At 26.8% G+C, this 23,581-nt stretch overlaps 1 protein-coding gene and 1 pseudogene across 1 annotated transcript; one reads left to right on the forward strand and one right to left on the reverse strand.

Moving 5' to 3' along the window:
- Positions 1-14,804: 14,804 nt before the first annotated feature.
- LOC112794538 (uncharacterized protein At1g65710-like) lies at positions 14,805-15,866 on the reverse strand (annotated as a pseudogene).
- Positions 15,867-17,743: 1,877 nt separating this feature from the next.
- Positions 17,744-19,905, forward strand: LOC112795960 (1-aminocyclopropane-1-carboxylate oxidase). Its single transcript, XM_025838186.3, has 4 exons — positions 17,744-17,975; positions 18,072-18,298; positions 18,500-18,833; positions 19,325-19,905. The coding sequence occupies exons 1-4, from the start codon at positions 17,868-17,870 to the stop codon at positions 19,619-19,621; spliced, it is 966 nt and encodes a 321-aa protein (XP_025693971.1). The 5' UTR covers positions 17,744-17,867; the 3' UTR covers positions 19,622-19,905.
- Positions 19,906-23,581: the final 3,676 nt, after the last annotated feature.

Consider the following 23,581-nt stretch of genomic DNA (forward strand, 5'->3'; position numbering starts at 1 on the left):
GGTCACTTTCAACAATTATTCCCTTTGCTTCGGATATTCAAACAGACAGGAAAAACTCGATGACGCCGATCCTACAACACAGAGAACTATCAAACGCCTTTCACAGAAGGACCAGTGCCACCTTCTTCCACTTCTTCAACCATTAACACACACTGAGTATAAAATCAACTTTCACTTTCGGCCATGGCTACTGTGAATAAAGTCACAACATTCGACACATAACCAACGTATCCTTCCTCCACTTAAAGCTAATTTTGTCCAACGATGTCGGCTGGGCATCTCGTCATCAATTTTTGGCCGATGCAGACCACGCCATTTCTTCTCCAAAGTTATTTCACAAATTGACATTCTTATCCTTTGGAACATTACTTATTTACAAAAATATCCTTCCAGTAAACAAAATATAATTACTGTACTTAAACATTTAAATACAAGTTAAAGACATCACTACATACTCCATCTGTCACCATCTTATTGGTTAGTCAACCAATAGTCACCACTAGTCACCACTACCTCAGCCACCAGAGTCGTGGCCTTTTAATTATATTATCTTTCGAGTTAATGGCCTCTATCTTCTCATATTATTAGCTTCCATGCATGTTATATCGGTGTATCTAAACACGTGTGAGAGACATTCAAAGTCTTTTTGGCTCTTTTCAATTATGCGAGGTCTTTTTCCTCCACTATTTTTCTCTATACTTTCTCTTTTTAGTATTTAAAATAAGAATTTAATTCTAATGTACTATTAAAAATGTAAATTTTTTTTTTTACAGTGTAAGAGTTGAAATTTTAAATTTTAAGTATAAATTCTAATTCTAAATCTTAAATCTTTCTAAAATATGAGGGTTAAATTTTTTTATAATTTAACAAAATATAATACTAACTAATTAAAAATTAATTACATATACTTATTCTAACTTTTAATAACTAAGGATTTTAACTTTCAACAAGGGAAGGAGGGTGCGAGAAAAAGCAACTAGCTGCTAAGTATAGGGTGTGTTTGGTTTATTTTTTATTTTTATTTTTAATTAAAAAATATGAGATAAATTTTAGAAAATAAAATATCTTTTATTTTTTATAAAATTTTAAAAATAAAAAATAAAAACGCAAACTAAATACACCTTAAATTTCTATTACAACCGTTGTTGATTCACTATGGTTGTTGATATCCATTTGCATCATTGGTTACACATATGGAGATATTTTCATCTCAAGATAATAGAATAATTGAAATGTAAACATATGTTATATCAATTAATTTAATTAAATATACCAAATCATATAATAGTATTTGAATATCATCGTTTGGAGTTATTGCAACATTTATCAACCAAATCAAAGACACAACTTGTTTCAAAGATTACTTAAAATGTTGATTTGGACCGGAACGTAAGGTTTAAATCTTTTTGTATGACAGCGTCCGACTTGTTAATATCGAGATGTCGTTTGTTCAAATTTTTCGTGAGGAGGTGGAGTGGTACCTGCAAGAGATTTTGATACTTAAGTTAGCAAAAATTTTAAGTAGGTTTTTAGTATATTGAGATTTAAATATATCTAAGAGTCTCAGTACATTTATAGATAATAAGCCAATAATCACTTTTAGAGTAATTTTTTTATTAACGGTGGATAACCGTCCTTTTATCAAGATCTCTGAGAGATATTAAGAATTAATTATGACTCATTCAGAAAAGAATTATAGCGTTTTGTCCGACCTCTCAAGAAATCGATTTCTTGGTAATTATCCTTTGAGCTTTTATCTATTTTTGGAACCTGACTTATATTTTGAACTAAAATATAAACACAACACAACTAAATAAAATTGCATATTTTACTTAAAAAGTTGGAAGTTGTTGTAGGGACGGGATAGGTATAATCCAATATATTATATGAATAATCCTTGATGGGAAGAAACATAAATTTGTTTAGGTAAAAACAAATCTTGATTGATATACATGGATACTGAAGATGTACTCAAGGGAACTCTATAATGCTAATGTTAGATTTGTTTAGAACTAATGGGAATCACTTTGATCATATCAAAGTTTTAATGATTCAAAGTTGGAAAATATAAAATTTCCTCCTCCTCTACATGTTCCAAAAGAATAATCTTTTCTTTAGCTTATTGGGTTTAAATATGTATCCAGTGGTCATTGTTCTACATGACCAATGGAACTACTCTTCAAAACTTTACAAATATATTCGATTCTCCTTTCATATATATTGATTTGCACGTATATGTATATATAATTATATATATTATTTAATTTATTTTAAATATATATTTTATATTAATAATTAATTTTAGTGTGTACCTAATATAATTGATAGATGTATTTCTGTGGAACTCTACAAAACTTGAGAAATTTGTACGATTTTGAATGCATGTCACCGTCTGAAAATATGAATATATTCTAGGTAGTGATGAATAATTGAAAAAGCAGATACATATTGTACTTAACATACAGCTAGCAACATATAGGTTCCAAAAGAGATGCGCATGTTTCCGTTTGGAATAATAATTGAGAAAGAATTTAGTGTCATTTATAGGAGTGATGCATATTAGAATCTCTTTCAAACAGTAATAATAATTTTTATATTGATCAGTCTCTGTCACGAAAAGATATTCACACTGTTCAAATTGTAGCTCGACAATGTATTGTTTCACAACTTTATTATTTGCTAAGCAACCGTAATAATTTACGCTATTATATATTTAATGAATATCTTTATATATATATAGATACTAATGTAATTATTAATTTACTTTTTTATTTATTAAATATATGTAAAATTAATAAAAAAAATTACTTGAGATAATAAATTACTTATAACTTAATTAAAAATTTTTGGGTTCAAATTTTAAAAATAATAAATCTTTATGAATATAATAAATGATATGTATAAAAAAAAATTGCGAACCAACTGACCCTCTCGTATATAGTATTTTTTGGGTGACTTTTTCATACATAGTATAGATATATATATTTTTTAACTATAATAAATGGTAAACCAATAATACTCTATTTTTATTAATATAATTGTATAAAATTGAATTAATATTTAGATTGGCTTTTGAAATTATACTAATATTTAATTTTAATTTGATTTTTAAAATTTTAATTTACTCAATTTGAATCCTCAATTTAATATATATGATTCACATTAGTCATTATTTATATTTTTATTACAAAATCTTTAACACCATATGATAAACTCTGTCATTTTAGACTTTCTAAAAGTTATTTAAAGTATCAATTTAAAATTTTCACCTCGATTTGTTTTCTAAAAATAAAAAAATCTTTCAACTTTTTAAGCAAAATTAGGATGTTTTTAAAGACTTTGTGAGAACAAATTAAGATAAAAAAAATCAATTGTCAAATTAAATAGTTATTAGATAATCTAGTATTAATAGATATATATATTAGTTTTTAGTCTATCTCAATACACCATCAACAACAGTTGTATGACAAAAATAAGATTAGAAATTAATGTAAATAATAAATACTAAGTTGAAAAATCAAATTGAATAAATAAAAAATTTAAGAATCAAATTAAGACACAAAAAATAATTTTAGAGTAAAATTTAAATATTAATTAACTTGTGTAAATAGTAAACAAAATAAATTCCGTAAAAAATTATGGTAGGTACATCGAAACTTGAGTGAGCTGATCAGAAATATTCGCATTATTCGACAAAATGGTTTTAAAGTTACCCCTTTAGTTTGTAGGTGGATTCTCTTTAATATTAAGATGATGATAAATGAGACTAGAAATTTACCTTTTTCTACAAAAAAAAATAAAGAAGTGTATAAAACATAAAATATTATAAAAGATTCCATTTTTCTCATCAAGACATTATAGTTGAAGTCACAAATCATAACTGGGAAAAAGAAAAAGGAAGAGAGGAAGCATGGAAATAAAAGGCTCAAATGGGTTCCACAAAGGTTTGTCAGGTTGTGAGAGATGAACAGCATATCATGTGCAGTTGGTATTTAACTAGAATGTTCATCTTCAACTATATATCCACTCACAATACAAAAACAACAATCATATTTAAATTTAAAGTTTTACATTATTTAAGCTTTAGCCATTATTATTATTTTAATAATATTTATTTTGTATTGTAAGACTTATAATAGTACTGGTGCTTATATTAGATGACTGACTATGATGTCGATATTATTAAAATTTGATTCCAAAATCTAGGTTCATGTATATATTTTTTTATATATAAAATTCAATGCCAAAAAAAAGACTTCAAAAACAAAAGTATAGTTTATGCTGGAGTATTCTCATCAGAAATATAATTGTTCAGGTTTTTTTTTATCAATTTAAATTAAAAAAATCATAATATAGTATATTAAAATTTCTATAATTAAAAAATTAAAAGATTTTATTTTTGGTAGATCTCAAAAAAAAAATAAACATGAAACAAACTAAAAGAAAAAAAAAGTTTATACAAAAAGTTAAACAATTTTAAAAAAGACTTTTATTTAAAAAAAATGGTGGAAACTCATGTGTAGTCGACTTCACGTGAAGTTGAAAACTGAGAGTCATTAGATAATTTGACTGATTTAACTAAATTTTTATCTAACGACTCTTAGCTATCAACTTCACCTGAAGTCGACTGCACCTGAGTTTTCACCTAAAAAAATATGTTATAAATACAATTATTTAGAATTATACTACGTGTATACCAAAATTGGTTACCAAAATTAGTCACTAATATAAAATATATGTTAAAATTTAAATACATATTAAAAATAAATTAAATTATACATGCATGTATTTATATACAAATATATTAGTGATTAATTTTAATGACTGATTTTGATGTACAAATAATATTTTTGATTTTTATATATATATATATATATATATATATATATATATATATATATATATATTTTATCCATTTAAATTTTTGAAATAAATGATCTACGTATTTATGATATATTATTGGTGTCTAAAACGAGCCGGGTTAAAATAGGATCGGAAGAAATAGTCTTAACAATACTGAATTAGAAAAAATGCTATATTTGGAGTAAATCCTAAACACAAGTTGAAATTAAAATGATGAATGGCATTTGGGAATATAATTAAAGTGTCCCACATTATGAGAATTCCTTGCAAGTGAGATATTTAATTTGTTGATTCCCTGATAGTCGTTGTTTTCACGATTACAGCACTACATTTATCTGTCAATATAATTAACATTGGTATCAACAAAAATCAGATAAGCAAGAACAAATTCATGGAATTGCGAACAAGAAACAAATTAGTGCGTGCAACATATATACATAAAAATACCCCACATCATAATACACACAAATTTAGATAATATATGTTGCCTATTATTTTGTCCCGCTACTTGCCACATGTGCTGTTTGTTTTATCTCCATTAACCAAATTATATATTAACTCATTTAAAAAAAAACTACATTTTTTTATTGGATTGGTTAAGATGTTTGATTATATTAAAATAAGAAATCACCCTTTTGAGTTTGATTAAAAATATAATTTTAGAATGAATAAAATTATTTTTATATAATTAATTAAGATTCTTTAATTGTATCGGATATTATAAATTTGAATTTAATTCCAGAAATACTAAAATAATTTTTTATGATTAAGGTTGTTTGATTATATTAGAAATTTAAAATTTTAACTTGATTTTAAAAAACTAAAGTAATATTTAGGATTAAGGTTAATTTATTTCAAATTGCTAAAACTAACCTTTTAATATTGAAGGATATTTTATTCTTTTTAAAATAAAATTAAAATTTCTAATATAATTTAATAACTTTAATCTTATAAACAGATATTTTAGTCATTTGATACCATATTTAGATTTGTAACTTATAACACAATTAAACATCCCTAAACCTAAAGATTGTTCCGTCTTTTTAAATTTAATTCTAAAAGATTGTTTTAATCTTTTAAAAAATTAACTAATTTTTAATTTCTAATTTCTAATAAAATTAATAATAATAATAATATCAAATATAAAAAATACTAAATTTAAAGATGTGATGCATTTAAAATACTATAATAATTTTAATTATCTATTTAAACTAATAATAATAGTATTTTAGTTAGTTTTGGTTAACCATTGATCAAGTTATAGTTTTCTAAATTTTTCTCTTTTAAAGTAATTAGCCAATTTTCAAATTGCCTTGGTTGGATGAACAGAATAATAAAATAAATACTGTTTTTTTTATTCACAGTATCTTTTAGTCTGACAGACCGATAGGCCAAGGACTAATTTGTCGCATTAGAATTTCATTTAAGGGTCTGTCGCTGGCCAAAGAGTTGCTACATGTATAAGATAGGATTCGAACTCCCTACATTTATTTAAGTAGATGAGTGAACTGAGTACTCGACCAACCAAGTTAATTAGAATAAATACTGTTAATCATCATGATGGTAATCCCAGTATGTGAATTAATCAACTTTGACGGAAATGCATGAAATTAATGACCCACTCCCATAATGAGTTATTGATGAGTATTCATGCAGTTCTTTTAATTATAATAATATAATACTAATGAACCAATTATCTCTTTCACTTTGCACTGATCAAACAATCGCCTTTTGTCGAAATGACACACCAAAAAAAAAAAAGCAAAAAAAAAAAGAAAGAGAATGTAGGAATTGAGGCGTGCGGTGGTTCGTGTTGTTTTCCAAACATTCCTTTGTACCCTGAATTCTGTGTTACATTGTTTAATTTTTAATTATTTTAAGGTCCAATGGAATTATTGCTTGTGAAAGCTAATTGATTCATCATAAAATGAGACACAATCTGGCACTACCATTATCATTGAAAAAGCAACATTGCATGTGAATTCAATACCGAAAGTTGATGGATCAAATTACCGTCAACTCTTAAGCCCATACCTTTATAATAAAAAATATATATCAATTATTATTCTTCATTATATATTATTGTTTTTCTTTCTTTAACTTCTACTCATAGTGTAATATTTTTTGGGTCGACAAGAAAATACAGCCCATTGTTTTTGCAGTGCAAAAAGAAAAGGAAAATTAATAATATAATCATAAGTTACTACTAAACACCGAAATTAATAATAATAACTTACTATAATTAGACTTTTATAGTAAATAATTTCATAACAATGTGATTTGTTTACATATTGAATTTAGCTTGCTGAAATAATAAAATATGTTTATATATGTTAGTGTTTGAATCAAATAGAGAATGAAGTATGTATCTTAGACTGTGTTTGGTTACGAAGATATGACAAAATAAAATATTAAAAATAAAATATAAAAATGGAAATATAAAAATTAATATTATAATATTTTATTTAGTAATAAACAAAATATATAAAAATAAATTATGAAAGTCTAATTTTTTTATACAAAAATTTTAGAAAAAAAATACAATAATGAAAAAATGATAATAATAATAAAAAAGATAAAAAATATTATGTTATTGGTGATTTTGTGTTTTTTATTTAAAAAAATATAAAAATATATTAATTTAATCTTTTTAGACATAATATATATATATATATATTTATATATTTATTTATTTGTCAAATAAATGCTCAAAGTAAGACTAACTAAATTAAAATAATTATTAATTAAGTGGTTTAATTGAGAGTCAAGCATGCTAAAGAGAGAGTAGTTAGAAATGCAATGCTTCTTAGAAAATGACCTATTACTAAAGATAATAAATAAATTAGTATATTTTAGACTCTGGATTTTTATAATCTTATTAAAAAATTATTCACATGATTGAAAGTAGGACGAATCGTATAAAAACCTTATTTTAATAATATATTAAAATGTTCAAATCCACAAATAATATTATTGATGAGGAATGTAGTTATATCACAAATAATAATATTTTGCTTTAATTGAAAATGTTCTACTACTAATACACGCTTAGCGAGAGTTGTTGATATGTACATACAAATTTTTATCCAGAGAAAAATAGATGATTAAGCAAAGGATTATTATTATTATTATTATTATTATTATTATTATTATTATTATTATTATTATTATTATTATTATTGGATCACCTTGCTTATTATTATTAGGATGTGTGGATGAGTTATATGGAGAATGATAATGATCATTTTATTTTTATGGCAAACATTTTCCGAAATCTCTCACTGAATGTCTCCTACTTGATTAGGATAATTGATTATTCCTTTATTATTATTTACTACTGCCAGTGGAGGGGACACATTTTTATTGCCCACACGTTCAATAACTCTCTTTAATCGCCATGCCTTTTACTTTTTTGTTTTTCCTTTCGGGGTTTATTTATCATAATAATAATAATAATAATGTTGTCTTGCCTCTTTGCCATAATTGAGAATAAAACATTAATTACAAAAGGAGTGTTAATAGTAGAACAGCATTATAAGTCAAAGGCATAATTAGATGCTAACCATGTTTAATGTGATTTCATTATGTCATATAATTCAATTACTTTCATATTTAATAATTTATTTGGAAAATCTCTAAGTGGCGATGGCGATCACGTCATTGATCTACCAAAAACATGTAGAATAATAATGCGTATGAATATTAATTATTTGTCTTGACTTAATTAATAATTATAAATGTGGGAAAGGTGACAATAGCTTAATTACAAAGATTCACGAAAGAGAAAATGAAGAAAGGGAAAGGAAAATATAATAACACACGTTCGGATGAATTTAGGCATTTGCTATATTAAAAAAAAATGGTTGAAAAGAAAAAAGAGTAACGAAATGGTAATTGATAGAAAGAAAGAAACATTATAATGAGGAGCAGCCCCTGTTGATTCATGCATCCACTACACCGGTGGCTGTGTCTTGTGTTGTCATTTTTGTTCACTATGCTGGCTGCGCTGCCACCATGACTTCATCAATCAATTTTCTCTTTTCATTCTAGTTAATTAATTACTCATGCAATTTTATTATAAGAGGTTCATTTTAGTGTATTTGGGATTTGTTTATTTATTTGAGCATTGTTATCATTACTCTCTAAATATTTGATGATGATGATGAGTTATTTAACATCATATTACCTCATAACGTTTATAATTGACACAACTATATATATATACTTAATTAAGTAATGTGATTTAATTTCTAAGAAACTGAAAGAAAAAATTTTCACTACAATAATGATATATAATTAATTTTTGATCTAGTATATAGTTATTATGTGTAAACTTGACCTTATTATTAGTTTATTATGAAGATAATAGATATTTTATGGTGCTTTTTTCAACGAGTAATTAATTATCAAGCCATTACTTCCCATGATCTTATCCTCCAAGGCATCACCATCATATTATAATTATAAATAAATATAATGACGGTATAACATATATATAATTTTGTTGGGTTTTTGGATTCTCTTTTTACGTGGAGAAAAAGTTTAAATACTAGTATTCAAATTCATGAATAGTTAAAGTGGCTGAGATGAGTTAGCGTTGAGAGAGAGAGGTCATTTTAAAAGAAAAACACCAAACACTAAAGAGAAAAGAAGAGAAAAAATTATTTTCGCACATATACAAAGCTGTCTCTGTAAATTGGTCGCTGCAGATTTGTTAACCGTTGAATCGAGCTCAAATTTGAACAGTATATTTTACACATCTGGTTCTTTAATTTTACTGTTCGGATCTTCATTTCAATGTCTATAGCTGGAGATATTGGTCACGCACAGTAACTCTGTTTTTTGTGGTATTTTCATCTTGTTTTTATTTTGAAAGCTTTGAAATTTGGATTGTTTGATTTGTTGTATGCACATTTTGTGTAGTAATTTGTGACTCTCTTGTACCCTATTTTTATCATAATGAAGCTATATCCTTATTTTAGTGACTCGTAATTTTTATTTCTCTCATTGAAAAGATTTTTCACATTAAAAATTTTGATGTGTTAATTTATTTCTAATTTTTAGTTTATGTGATTTTTTCTCTGTTATTGAGTATTATTATACTAATGTTAATACAACATGTTGTGAATAAATATTATTGCTCTTCTAATTTTTATAAATAGAAAATTGTCTTTTATTTCTAGCAAATTTAACTGAAAATTATGTTTTATTCAAAATTCATATCGTTCGCATAAACTCGATTTATAAACAGATAAACAAAAAAAAAAGAATATTTTGATTCGTAACTTATCTTTTTTGATATGGTCATTAAAGACAAATCATAAACTACAAAAAAATTATCAAGTCATAATAATTACACCTTATTACTTTTAATGTTTAAGACACACATATTAATAAGGATCTAACTAACAATAAATCAACAAGTATTTTTGAATTGATGGACTCCATATTAATTAATTATCATTGGTGATTATTTAAATTTTGTTTTTAAAAAAGTTAAAATTAATAATTATTAATTACAATTATTTAAAATTAATTAATTAAAAATTATTTACCTATATTTTTTTTCCATAATATCTATATCCACATTTATAGCTGAAGAGCTTCTATAATAAAATCTTTTAATTTAGTTTCGGAGGAGAGTTTTTTTTTTTTTTTGAAGTTTTTTATAAGATAGCAGAAATTAACAAAGATTCAACAACTTGCATTGCAACATGTTCTATTTTGGTCAGGGGCGGAGCTAGGTACAAGCAAAGGGGGGCAATGGCCCCCCTAATTTTAATTTTTTACATGTAAATTATATATAAATTTCAGTTTAGTCCCCCTTAAAATTTTATTTTAGTCTTATTTTATTGTGTAAATATTTTTTGCCCCCCTCCAATATTTTTTCTAGCTCCGCCCCTGATTTTGGTATCTCTTATTCCTAGGTTAACATGTAAGGTTCCGTGGTGATAATATATTATTAATTAAATATTGATATGCTAATGGCAATCTATATATTAATTAATTAATTAATGCATGTGCATCTATATTCTACTTACTCCAACTTGTCCTTGTACGACATCAATCTACAAATAGTATATACATAGCAATGCAATAAAATATAAATAATAATTAACTTTTTAAACAATATAATTATTAGGTAAATCTTAATTTTGCCGAGTAAAAGAATATATTAATTTAGAATATATTGAACATATAAAAATAATTGATATGGATATATCTATCGAGTTCCTATCCTCTATGGGATGTTTACTAATCATGGATGTAGGTAGATCCTTTTTCATGTATCATATCACACATTAATGTGTCCATGCTTCCTAAGAAGAAAAACGACAAGAATCAGAGTCACATAATAATTAATAACCCCTCTAATTAATTAATTAATTAATTAACAAGTAATAAATAAGTAAGAAAAAACTTGAAAAAGAGTGGCGCATGTTTGAGTAGCCATATCTGAATGTGGGGTTAGGTGGTCAATTTCCGAAGAAAATTTTATCCTCACTCTCTCTTCTACTGACTATTCATTCATGAGTTCTAGCATTTATTTATTACAAAACAAAACAAAAACGAAATCTATCATTCATGATCATGCATGCTGCTTTATACTTCAAATTAAAATAAATACGTTTATATTATATATAAAACCTTTTGGGTAAAGATTTTTAAAATTTGACAAAAGTTTTAAAAATATTTTTGAAATTTATTTTATTTTAATTTTGTTCTAAATGTTTTTTATTTGTATCAAATATACTTATACTGGCTAAATTTTTTAAAAAATAAAGACCAATCTAACAATAATGCATAAAAATTATACTTATGTTGAGAGTTATTCTTATGAAATTGTTATTAAATTAGTTTTAAATTTTTTGAAAAATTAATCGTTATAGGTATATTTGATAAAAATCTAAAACTTCTAAAAAAAAATTAAAACAAAATAAAACTTAAAAATATTTTTAAATCTTTTATCAAATTTTAAGACAAAAAAATATACTTCGTCCAAAACTTTTTCATATATTACCAACAATCAAATTTCTCACCAAATGTTTAAGAATGTACGTACTTGATGGGAGGGGGATAAAGAGTGAAGTGAAATAAAAAAGTACATAGACTTTATCTTCTACTTTTTCTTTTTCTTATTAACATGTGTTTTTTTTAGATATTACAACAAAATAATGATTATTAAATAATAAAATAGATAAATATTAAGTGATGAATATTTTTTATTTTTTTCTTACCTTTACATTAACACTAATTATTTTTCTACACTACAAATATTGACATTTATACTTCTTAATTAAACAATATGCATACTTCTTATCTAAAATTTTTTAGATTAAATTAATCTTGCCTAATTTTAATACTAACAAAATATTTTTCATACATACCATCAAGATTCAAATATTTAACCGAAAATATTTGATAATAAATAAATTAATAAAAAATAATTAAATTTATCTTATTTAATATTTATTAATTATTATTGTGACTATTTTTTTTTCTCTTAACAAAGCTATATTTTTTATTAGAGATTACAATCCAGAACAAAACGAGAATAATGTATTGGCAAGAAAAATTGAAGGAAACCTTATTTTCTTCCATTAAAATGGATCAAAAAGAAACAACAAAAAAAATAACGTTCTATCCGAATCAGACTATTTGCCTTCTTGTAGTCGGATCGACCTCGGGCAATGTCACGAAATATCCGTCGAAGTAGACAAATATGGGTACGGATATTTCCAGACAAATCAGTTACCATATTTAACCAAACACTTTAGAGTTTTATATCTACTAAAACTATAATTATTTATGTATTTTTTAATTATAAATTTAGATTTTTGAGATAAACAATTTAATATGACATGATACTAAAATTTTTATGTAATTATAAGCTTAAGATTCGATCTTTATTATTCCATCAAATTTCATAACAACATGAATAATGTGCATAGTTTATATTATTTTAGTAAAACTTCTATTGACCTTAAGAAATTAAGGAAATAAATCTTTTCATATCAATTAATAGAACCCCATTATTTGCCACCAAAAATGAAGAAAATTCATTGATGAGTGATGGTGACACGCTATATGAGTATTATGTAGGGGTCCATGAGTATGTGAACACATTCATGTTCCACGAGTCCTGTTTCTGTTTTGACTTTTAGAACAGTGAGATATTAAACCAATTCCCTTCCCTTTCAGTTATTATTTTTCTCTTTCCTTTTTCCGAGAGATTAAAGTTTTCCTTACCTCTTTCCCACTCCACTCAAGCCAACTTAATTATTTTATGTCTATATTCCACTCAAGTGGCTCTATTCATTTCCTCTCTTTTGTTGTGAAAATTTAATGATAAAAATTACAGTTTTTAATTTAGATATGGAAAGGAGAATTGTGTAGAATACAGTTATGGAATGTATATATATTTTATGTAATTGTGGTATTAGGAATAAAAATTAAACCGTCAGATTTTTGGGTATACAAATCGGACCTTTTAATTTGTGTTTAAAAATTTAAAAATTAAATTTCTCTCCTACATTAATGGGCTATTTAATTAGTAGACTTAATTTTTTTTTATAAAAAAATCGGATGGTACAATTTCTTCATCTCTTATTTCAGAAAAAAATTGTCCTACATTCATGTCTAACACCCACATTTTTTACGACTAAAACACAACACACATGCTTCTAATATAAAAAAAAAACCTAAAAATAATTCACAAATTTTAGTTTCAAAAAGTAGCAGTTATTTTTATAATAGTGAAATTGGTGTTTTAATTTCAACTTTCACATTACAATATATACCTCATAAGCTCGTAATCTCGGTTAATAATAAAATGAAAAGTAAGAGACAACATAAATATACTTGAAGTGTTAACCTCCCCTTTTTAACTTTAAATTCCTTTGATTATTTTAAGCTAATCGAACTTAGCATCACATATTTAATTTATCTACAAACATTCACGTTACTTTGTCCTTTTGAATTAACTCAACACATTGGCTACTAGTACTACTGTACACTGCACATATGTATGAGAACCTAAATGAAATTTTATTCTAATTGTATAATAATATCAAAAGAAAAGATTAATTGAGAATTGTACAAAACATATAACTGATTTATTATTGATATATAAATTACAATTAACTCTTTATCAATTAAAACTATTTTAATTAAAACCTTTTTTGTGACTGTATTTTAAATTGTTTTATACTCAACAATTTAAGTACTTTTTACCTTTAAGTTTTTAAATTTTAGGGTAAAGGACAAATAGGTCATTGACCTTTTAAAACGTGGACATTTTCGTCCTTCAAGATTGGAAAATACATTTCGATCCCCCACCATGTAAATTCCGTGACAATTAAATCCTTCCGTGGAATTGGTGCTCGAAACGGTAACGGAGATTGCTGAGGTGGAGGGGTAGAGAGTGATGTGTCCGTTACGGTTGCTGAAGTGGATGGGAAACAAATTGGTCCTTAATGACCAAAACGACGCCGTATTGCCCATCATCCCAGACCTCTTCTTCTTCTTCTTCTTCCATGGCTCTTCTTCTTCTTCTTCTTCTTATTCTTCTTCTTCTTCTTCCATGGCAGTTTCATCGCGCCCTTTCTTCCTCTTTCGTCTTACAGACCTCTCACTCCACAACCCTCTCCACCCTCCAAAACCTCCACTCCCTTCTCCTCAGTTCTCTATGCACCTTGCAATTTACAGTAACACCTTTCTGCAATGAACATGGATTCTGAATATTAGGAAATTATAGGATATCATCAATCCATTCTTCACATCAACAAAGACAAAATAGAACGAGAATGTGATTTTGAGTAAAATTTTTATCCACCATTGAAATGTCGACAATACGTCCAGCAAATGTTAGATTCAAATAACAATACTGAAACAGAAAAAATCAAATCTTTCTAGCTGATATAGATAAGAATACAGGATGGTGGATCAATTTAAATTGATACTTGATTAGCTTCTGCTTCAGCGTCCTTCTTGGGTCTGTTTTGCACCTTGTTGCTGCTGCTATTGTTGGCATTTGATTGTAGATAAGAAAGGGAATTAGGATCAATCTCATTCAATGGATTCCTTCTATATGGAGACTATTCAGTGCAAGAGCGCTCTTGTGGGAGATTGTGCTCTTGCGGGAGACTGAGACCGTGGTGATGCTGCACCCCTTGAACCAGCCACACCACATTCACCAACATTTCTCTTAACAGTTATCCTTTTGACACTTGTAGCGGCTGCAGATTCTCCTCCACCAATTCCATTGTTACTCTTATCCATGACCAGTGATGTAACAGTGGCAGGAATAGACATCAACTTCCCAGGCCTAGTAGAACCTGCATTATTGTGGTTGCCGTTTTCATTGTTGCTTCCATTACCATTGACACCGTTTATTATCTCTGATGACCTTCTTCCAGGAGATCTACTCACCCTCCTTTCCCTGCTGCTGGACTTTTGATTCTGCTGCTGGTCCCGTTCCCTGCTTGGGGTCTTCTCCTTGGAGAAGGCCTCGGTGACTGGCGGTTGTGCTGGCGGTGTTGGGCACGGTGGCGGTTTCCGGTGGCTACCCCATCATATTCCTCACACAAATCACTGTTGTCAGTTGTAGTAGCATTGCCCCTCCTTTGATCATCATTATTGGAATTAGCATCATTGTCACAGTGATCAAAATCAAAGCTTCTCTTTGAGCCTGAGTACTTTCTCCCACCAGAAGAAGAGGCAGCTCTACCAGAAGAGCTTCTGCTGAGCCTCCTACACTGGATCAGAATTGCATCCACCTCTTCTTTTGTGTAGCTTGAGGTCCTCACACCACTAGCAGCAATGTTTGGTGTAGAAGGTGCATAGAGAATTGAGGAGAAGGGAGTGGAGGTTTTGGAGGATGGAGAGGGTTGTGGAGTGAGAGGTCTGTGAGAAGAGAGAGGAAGAAAGGGCGCGATGAAACTGCCATGGAAGAAGAAGAAGAGGAGGTCTGGGATGATGGGTATGAAAGCATACGGCGTCATTTTGGTCATTAAGGACCAATTTGTCCTCTAACAATTTGTTCCCTATACACTTCAGCAACCGTAACGGACACATCACTCTCTACCCGTCCACCTCAGTAATCTCCGTTACCATTTCGAGCACCAATTCCATGGAAGGATTTGATTGTCACGGAATTTACACGGTGAGGGATCGAAATGTATTTTCCAATCTTGAGGGACGAAAATATCCGCATTTTAAAAGGTCAGGGACCTATTTGTCCTTTACCCTAAATTTTATATATGCTTAAACGTTACCTTGACATTATTAATAAAATTAAACCTACAAAAAATATTAAAAAAATGTGAGTAAAAATGTTAGATAAGTACTCTATTTAATAATATATTAAATTGAATGTTAGAATGTAAGCTAGTATTCATAACAATTGCTAAACAAAAATATAAGAATTTAATTTAAAAGCTCACAACTAGATATAGTTGGTTAAGGGATATATATACGATTAATGTAATCTACATTTAGGACATAAAGTATTAACTAATAGTAAAAAATTATTAAAAAAGAGATCTTATACGTATTAAATTATAGATACTATAAGTATAAATTATAGATATTATTAATATAAAATTATAGATGTTATACGTATAAAATTATAAATATTAAGTTCAACAAATTTTATTGTATAACTCATCGAATTTGAACATAAAAAATATTAATTATAAAAATTTATTAACTATATATAGATGTTACATATATGACATAAATATAACGAAAAAATAAAAAATAGCAAAAAAAAGAAGGCAATGTCTAGAAAAAGAAATTACAGTTTCAATAAGAATAAAAAAGAGTGAGGCAAATGAAATTATTATAAAATTTAAATATTTTTGTCTTTAAAAGCACTCAATAAATAACTATTATTACGTTTAAATAGTTTTTAATGAGTATAATTTATTACTTTATAGTATCTGTATTTTAAAAAATCAAAACATAAAGGGTGCAACTGTATATAAAACGAATCATAATTATTTGAAAACAAAATAAATGTATATATTAACTTAAAAAATTAAAATTTTATTTAAGATATGTGTACTAATTCACATAAATAAGCTAATAACACGTTATAGTAACATTAATAATATTTATAAATAATGTTTCCAAAAAAACACACTTAAAAATTGTTACGCCTAAATCCGCCGATCTGTATATAGGGAGGCTAATTTTTTTTATATAAAAAAAATTTGTGTGTAATATATAATTATGGAAAGAATTGGTGTAATATATAAAATTAAAAAAAAAAGAAAATAAAATTTGAAAATTCGATCTGAATAAGTACACAAATCTAAAGATTAAATATGTATATTAGTTTTTTTTTTTAATTTATGCATTAATAAATTTAAAAAATTAAGGTATACAAATTTATAAATCAAATTTATATTTTAAGGAAAAGTATAAGAACCAATGACTTAAGCGTATAATGCGTATAATGGAGGTTTAGGAAGTATTAGAGATATAATCATTAGTGTTACATTGTCCTATCAAGTTATATTTTTGGAATGAGTGGTTTCATGATATGATATTAGAGTTCTAGATCCGAAAGGTCGGGGTTCGATCTTTGATGAATCCCAAAATCAACTTAATTCTAGATAGTATGGGTGATGTTCTGGATACACTTAGATCATTGACTCCCTAACACTACTCATATTTTAAATAACAAATCTGATATTCTGATGTATGTCGTCCACAACTTAATTAAACACATCATACTCCAACAACATTACAAAATACTATTTTTTTTCCCCACTATCAAAACTAAAAAATGGTATGATAATGACATCATTAAAAAAAGTAATTTGGAATAATTAAAAAAAAATCTTATTAAATATTGTTAATAATTTTTCCGTCCATCGTTGTTAGGCGCTCCTTGAAGTTGAAGAAGGCCTATAAATTGCACTTTGGAGAACCACTCAAATACGCATAACTTGTAGTGAGAGACCAAATAAACCTAAAGAGAAAAAACCAACACAAGAATGGCAGAGAACTTTCCCATTATTGACATGTCAAAGCTTAACACCGAAGAGAGAGCATCAGCCATGGAGATGATCAAAGATGCTTGTGAGAACTGGGGTTTCTTTGAGGTAGATATCATACAATAAAATGAAACTTTATTTTCTCTTTACATATATATATTGTTTATTTTGTGCTAATAATATTTTTTGGTTGTTTTTTTGAAGTTGATAAATCACCCAATATCCATTGAGTTGATGGACAAAGTGGAGAAGCTAACAAAAGAACACTACAAAAAGTGTATGGAGCTGAGGTTCAAAGAAATGGTGGCAAGCAAAGGCTTGGAGTCTGCTCAATCTGAAATCAATGACTTAGATTGGGAAAGCACTTTCTTCTTGCGCCATCTTCCTACCTCCAACATTTCTGAGATCCCTGATCTTCCACAACATTATAGGTACTATTAAACTATTCTTCCATTTTAGCCTATAACAACAATAAAGAAGTTGTGTGACTCACAAATTCAACCCAAAAAAATACATAAATTTAATTATAATTTTATTCTTTATTATCTTATCTTATCTTTAGTTGTTTTAAATAAGACAAGTTATGTCTGTTTTGTTTGTTTCTCTAAAATCGTCAACCTCAACCTTATCAGAGAAGCAATGAAGGAGTTTGCAAAGGAACTAGAGAAACTGGCAGAGCTGCTTCTTGATTTGTTGTGTGAGAATCTTGGGCTTGAGAAAGGGTACCTGAAGAAGGTGTTCCATGGGTCAAAGGGCCCAAACTTTGGGACAAAAGTTAGTAACTACCCTCCATGCCCAAAGCCCGAGCTCATAAAGGGCCTTAGAGCCCACACAGATGCTGGGGGCATCATCCTTCTCTTCCAAGATGACAAAGTCAGTGGTCTTCAGCTTCTCAAAGATGACAAATGGATTGATGTCCCACCCATGCGCCACTCCATTGTCATCAACCTTGGAGATCAACTTGAGGTATTTTATTTATTTCTTTTTATGTTAATTAATCTCATACATACTTTAATCTCTTACTAACCAAAGATTATTCCAAAACTGAAATATTTGATAACAAAAAAATTAGTCAAAAATATTCAGAACTATTTTTTTTATTTTTTTAGTATTATCGATTCTAAAAATATGTTATCCTTCTTATAGGACTTTGCTTCAGTTTGTTCCCTTAGTGGGATTCTTGTCTTCTTATATGAAATCAACACCAAAATTATTTTAAGAAAAAGAAAAGACTCTCCTCTATGTATCTATGCATATTAGCATATATATTTGTTTGTAAGTGCATTTTTAGAGATTGATACCAATTTATTGAAAGTTACACAATCATATATATATAGATTATTGTCAGCACATTAAATAGTGTATGTATTAGTTTAAGTTAAAATGTTGCAATCAATTGTAGACTTTGGTGTATTATTATTATTAATAATTTGTTATTTTATATATAATTATAAAAGGTGATAACAAATGGGAAGTACAAGAGTGTGATGCACCGAGTGATAGCTCAAACAGATGGAACAAGAATGTCATTAGCATCATTCTACAATCCAGGGAATGATGCTTTGATTTCTCCAGCACCTGCTTTGGTGAAGGAATTAGATGAGACAAGCCAAGTTTACCCAAAATTTGTTTTTGATGATTACATGAAGCTCTATGTTGGTCTCAAGTTCCAAGCTAAGGAGCCTAGGTTTGAAGCCATGAAGGCCATGGAAGCATCATCCAACCTTAGCTTGGGCCCCATTGCAACTGTCTGAAGAAGCAATATGGATTATCAAAGCATTTAATTATTGTGTGTGTTTAATTATGTGGATAATTAAACTGATGAGGCCTCTAAGTTTAATCACTGATTAGTGTCTGGAATGTTATAAACAATATCATAGTTTGAAACAAAAAAAAAAAAAAGTGTTAGCTTAAGCTTAAAGTTTGTGAGTGTGATCAGTGATGTTTATTTGTTTGCGGTATTAGTGATGATGCAATCTTTTACTTAGTAATGATATAATAATAACAAGGTGAATTATTATTGTTCATTTACAATGAACTATTTGTGTCATGATTCCTCTTTAATTTGGCTAATTATGCTATGTTATGACATAAAAAAATTATAAATGTTAGAATATATTTATAAATATTAAGAGAATCCTAATAATAAAGACAATCTCCTATAATAAATATTCAGATATACTAAATAATACTAATTGATTCTAATTGATTATTGTGATTATATTCTAATAATAAAAATTATTATATGTATACTATTTTTTGTTTTTAATATTAAAAGTAATCGATAAAAAATTAAAAATATAAAATGTATTTTTGGACTATAAAAAATTATACAAATAACAATATAATATTTTAAAAAAAATAATATTATTTGATTTGGACACATGAAAGTAAACACTTATCATTTTGAGAATAAAAGATAGTATTGTTTAACTTCAAAAATATTCTTTGTTGAAAAATTGCATAATAAATTTAATGCACTAAATTCACATGACATGTCTATTAAACTTGGCATTCATAGAGTTATTAGCATTACCTCCAATGCAATTATGGATAGACATCTGACAGGGAAGATAAGTAATATTTTTTTCTTATTTTATTAACAATGAGAATTGATATTTGAACTCTCAAAATTCTTTAAAAATCTGAAATTTTAACCCTTTAATTTTGATTCTTGAATTGAATGTCTTAGAAATCAAAATGCCAAAGACTAGGAGATATAGGGGGATAAAATTGGAGTAAAATGTGTTTCTAAGCCAAAAAATTAAAATTGAATATTCAAAATTCTAATAATAAAAATTATAAACTAACGTGATTTGATATTCATCAAATATTAAATTAGTTGGATAAAATTATTCAAAATATTGAATGAAATTATTCTATAAACTATCCATTGTACATAATTTTATGCAATAAACCCAATCTCAAATCTTTCTTTATTGATTTATTAAAAAATACCAAAAGAAAATGAAAATTGCAGAAGATGATAGAGACAGAGAATATGTGAAAGCAAAGCAAGTGAGTGGTTGTCTAACAATAGAAGGGCTGACAAAACAGTTCTCTTCTCCATTTTGGCTCAACTCCATTATCAACTCACTAGAAATTAAATAATAACAATAAACTTATTTGTATATTATAAAATGTAATTAATTAGTAACTATTTCAATACAATTTATTACTATTATAAACAACTTGGGTTGATTGAGTGCTCAGCTCACTCGTTCGCTTAAACAAATGTCGGGAGTTCGAACTCTGCACTTATGCATGCAACAATTCATTGGCCAGCACCATACCCTTAAATGGAGCTCAGATCCGCGATGGATTAGTTATTAACCTATCGAGACGGGGGATACTGGGTAAACAATTTATTACCATTATATTTGAATTGGAGACTTTCTTTATTTATTCTTCACTCATCCAATTTCTTTTAAATTTAATTTCGATACAACAATGTTTAAATGGAACCAGCTGATTTTAAGTGGTACCCAAAACAAGAAGATTTAAAAAAAAAATCACATTAGTATACATATAATTAAAATAGTTTTTGAAAAATATATATCGTATGCGTTAATTTAGTTCTCGAAACATTATCTATCTTATACTTGTTTTTAAAAAAGTAATTTCTAACCAATCTTTTTATAAATAATAAGGAGTTAGTTGTTCTTTATAATTTATTTAATAATTATTAGATAAATTTAATTGTTTTATTATAATCAACACTAATTATTTATTTAACCTGAGTTTTAAAAATAAATTATTCAACTATAATAAATTTTTTTTATAAATTACAAAAGTTAAAAAAATCTTAATTTATAATTTTTAACTTTTTTTTTCAAACCATATCCAATTTATTATATTTAGTTCTAACTAAAAAGAAAATTAAAAAACTAAAATGAACGTGTCGAGATTGAAAAGCTGATGAAATCATCAGTGTATGATTTGGTTTATGTTTGTTTTCATGTTTTGATTTTTTTTCTAGAACTGATTAATAAATTGAATAGTTTAACAAAATGTTAAAAATGATAAATTGGAATTTATTTTTTTTTTATAATTTATAAAAATAGTTTTGCTATAATTGTGTAATTTGATTTTTAAAACTCAGGTTAAAAAGAAAAGATATAGTTAATGTTAATTATGAGGACACAATTAAAATTTTTAATAATCATTTAACATCTCATAAAGAATAACTAATCCTTTATTTATGAGAAGATTGATTAAAAATTATATTTTAAAAAATACAACAATAAATCAACTTAGTAGTATGTAATATGTTATCCCTTAATTGGAAAAAAAAATCAATACTTTATTGCCTAACCTATAAAAGAATAATATAACTCTATTATTAGTCATAATTTTTTAGGATTGGTTCGTTTATCCGTAAGTCATAATTTTTTAGTTCGAACGGTTTATAACCAGTTCGATGAATTAAATAGATTGATCCATTTATCTTTTTATTTTATTTTTTAAAAAATATTTTAATAAAAAATATTATTTTTAAATAAAAATATTAAATAAATAATTTTTTTAGTCGACGAATTGAATTAGAAAAAATGATAATAAAAAGTATTATTTTTTTAAAAAATGTAAAAAAAATAAACGAGCGGCCATTTAGCGTGAACCAGTTCATTTAATCTGTCATTTTTTTTATTAACCGAATTCAGTGTGTTTAGTCCAAATTTTAAACAAATTTAATTTTAAAGATAAAATTCACCTATTTAAATAGATAAACAAATTAATCTGATAATAAAAAAAATGATCCGATAAATTTAGTCTATTTTAACATCATATATATGTGAGACATTTGATTTTTCAATGATGAATTTAGAAAATCAATATGACTATTCATGGTATATGTTATCTTATGAAAAGCTGAAAGCAAGGAGACAGCAGTTAAAGTTGCAAGAGTGGCATAAGCAAGTGGCTTTGGCGACTCTTATTAATCATCTTCATCTCACCGGGCCCTCTTTAATTTTCAAAGAAGTGGGTCAATTAGTTTAGAGATCTAGGAAGCTCTACCAAATGAAAAAAAAAAAACCAAACAATGAATAAGATTTCCCATTTGATTTTGCTTCTTTTCATGAAATGGAAATGCCTGATTCCTTTCCTTTTTCCCATTGGGAAAAATTAAATCCTTTTGTTCTCATAACTTTCGAAAAGTGTTGCTTATTCGGGAAATAAATTTGGCTGAACTAAAATTGATTTCCTTCTTATCCACACAACAAAGTTTGTGGATTGAGTACCATATGTCAAGTTATTTAGATTTTGCATGCATTTGTGATGTGAATGCAAAACACTTAATTATCATTGTCGCCAGCTTTATTTGTCCTTAATTAATTAACTTCAGTTATGCTAGAAACCATTATTTCAATTGGAATTAGGTATTAATCGTGATGATGTTCCAAATAAAGCTACAATTATTAGTAATTAGGTCACCGATTCTAATAAGTGTTTGTACCTTTTATTATTAAAATATGTGAAAACTCCAATGCATGTTTGGCCAATCCATGCCATCCCAATATATATATATTTTTTGGGAGAAAAAATAAAGTTGTCATGATGTTTTATTTACCATAGGAGATACAAGTCCTTCTGAGTTCTGATGAGTGCGTGGTAAATCTTGTAAATTCCAAGTTCCCATTTGAGGAAGCAAAGGCACTACTATTTTATATTATACTACTGGACATTAACCAAACTAGAATTTTAATCATATCTAC

This window comes from Arachis hypogaea, chromosome 4 (genome assembly GCF_003086295.3).
Source record: "Arachis hypogaea cultivar Tifrunner chromosome 4, arahy.Tifrunner.gnm2.J5K5, whole genome shotgun sequence".
Taxonomy (NCBI): domain Eukaryota; kingdom Viridiplantae; phylum Streptophyta; class Magnoliopsida; order Fabales; family Fabaceae; genus Arachis; species Arachis hypogaea.

Coding starts and splice junctions, on each gene's coding strand:
- LOC112795960 (XM_025838186.3), top strand. CDS start 17,868: ATGGCAGAGAACTTTCCCATTATTGACATGTCAAAGCTTAACACCGAA. Junction 18,299..18,499: donor GATCTTCCACAACATTATAG/GTACTATTAAAC, acceptor CAACCTTATCAG/AGAAGCAATGAAGGAGTTTG. Junction 18,834..19,324: donor ACCTTGGAGATCAACTTGAG/GTATTTTATTTA, acceptor TAATTATAAAAG/GTGATAACAAATGGGAAGTA.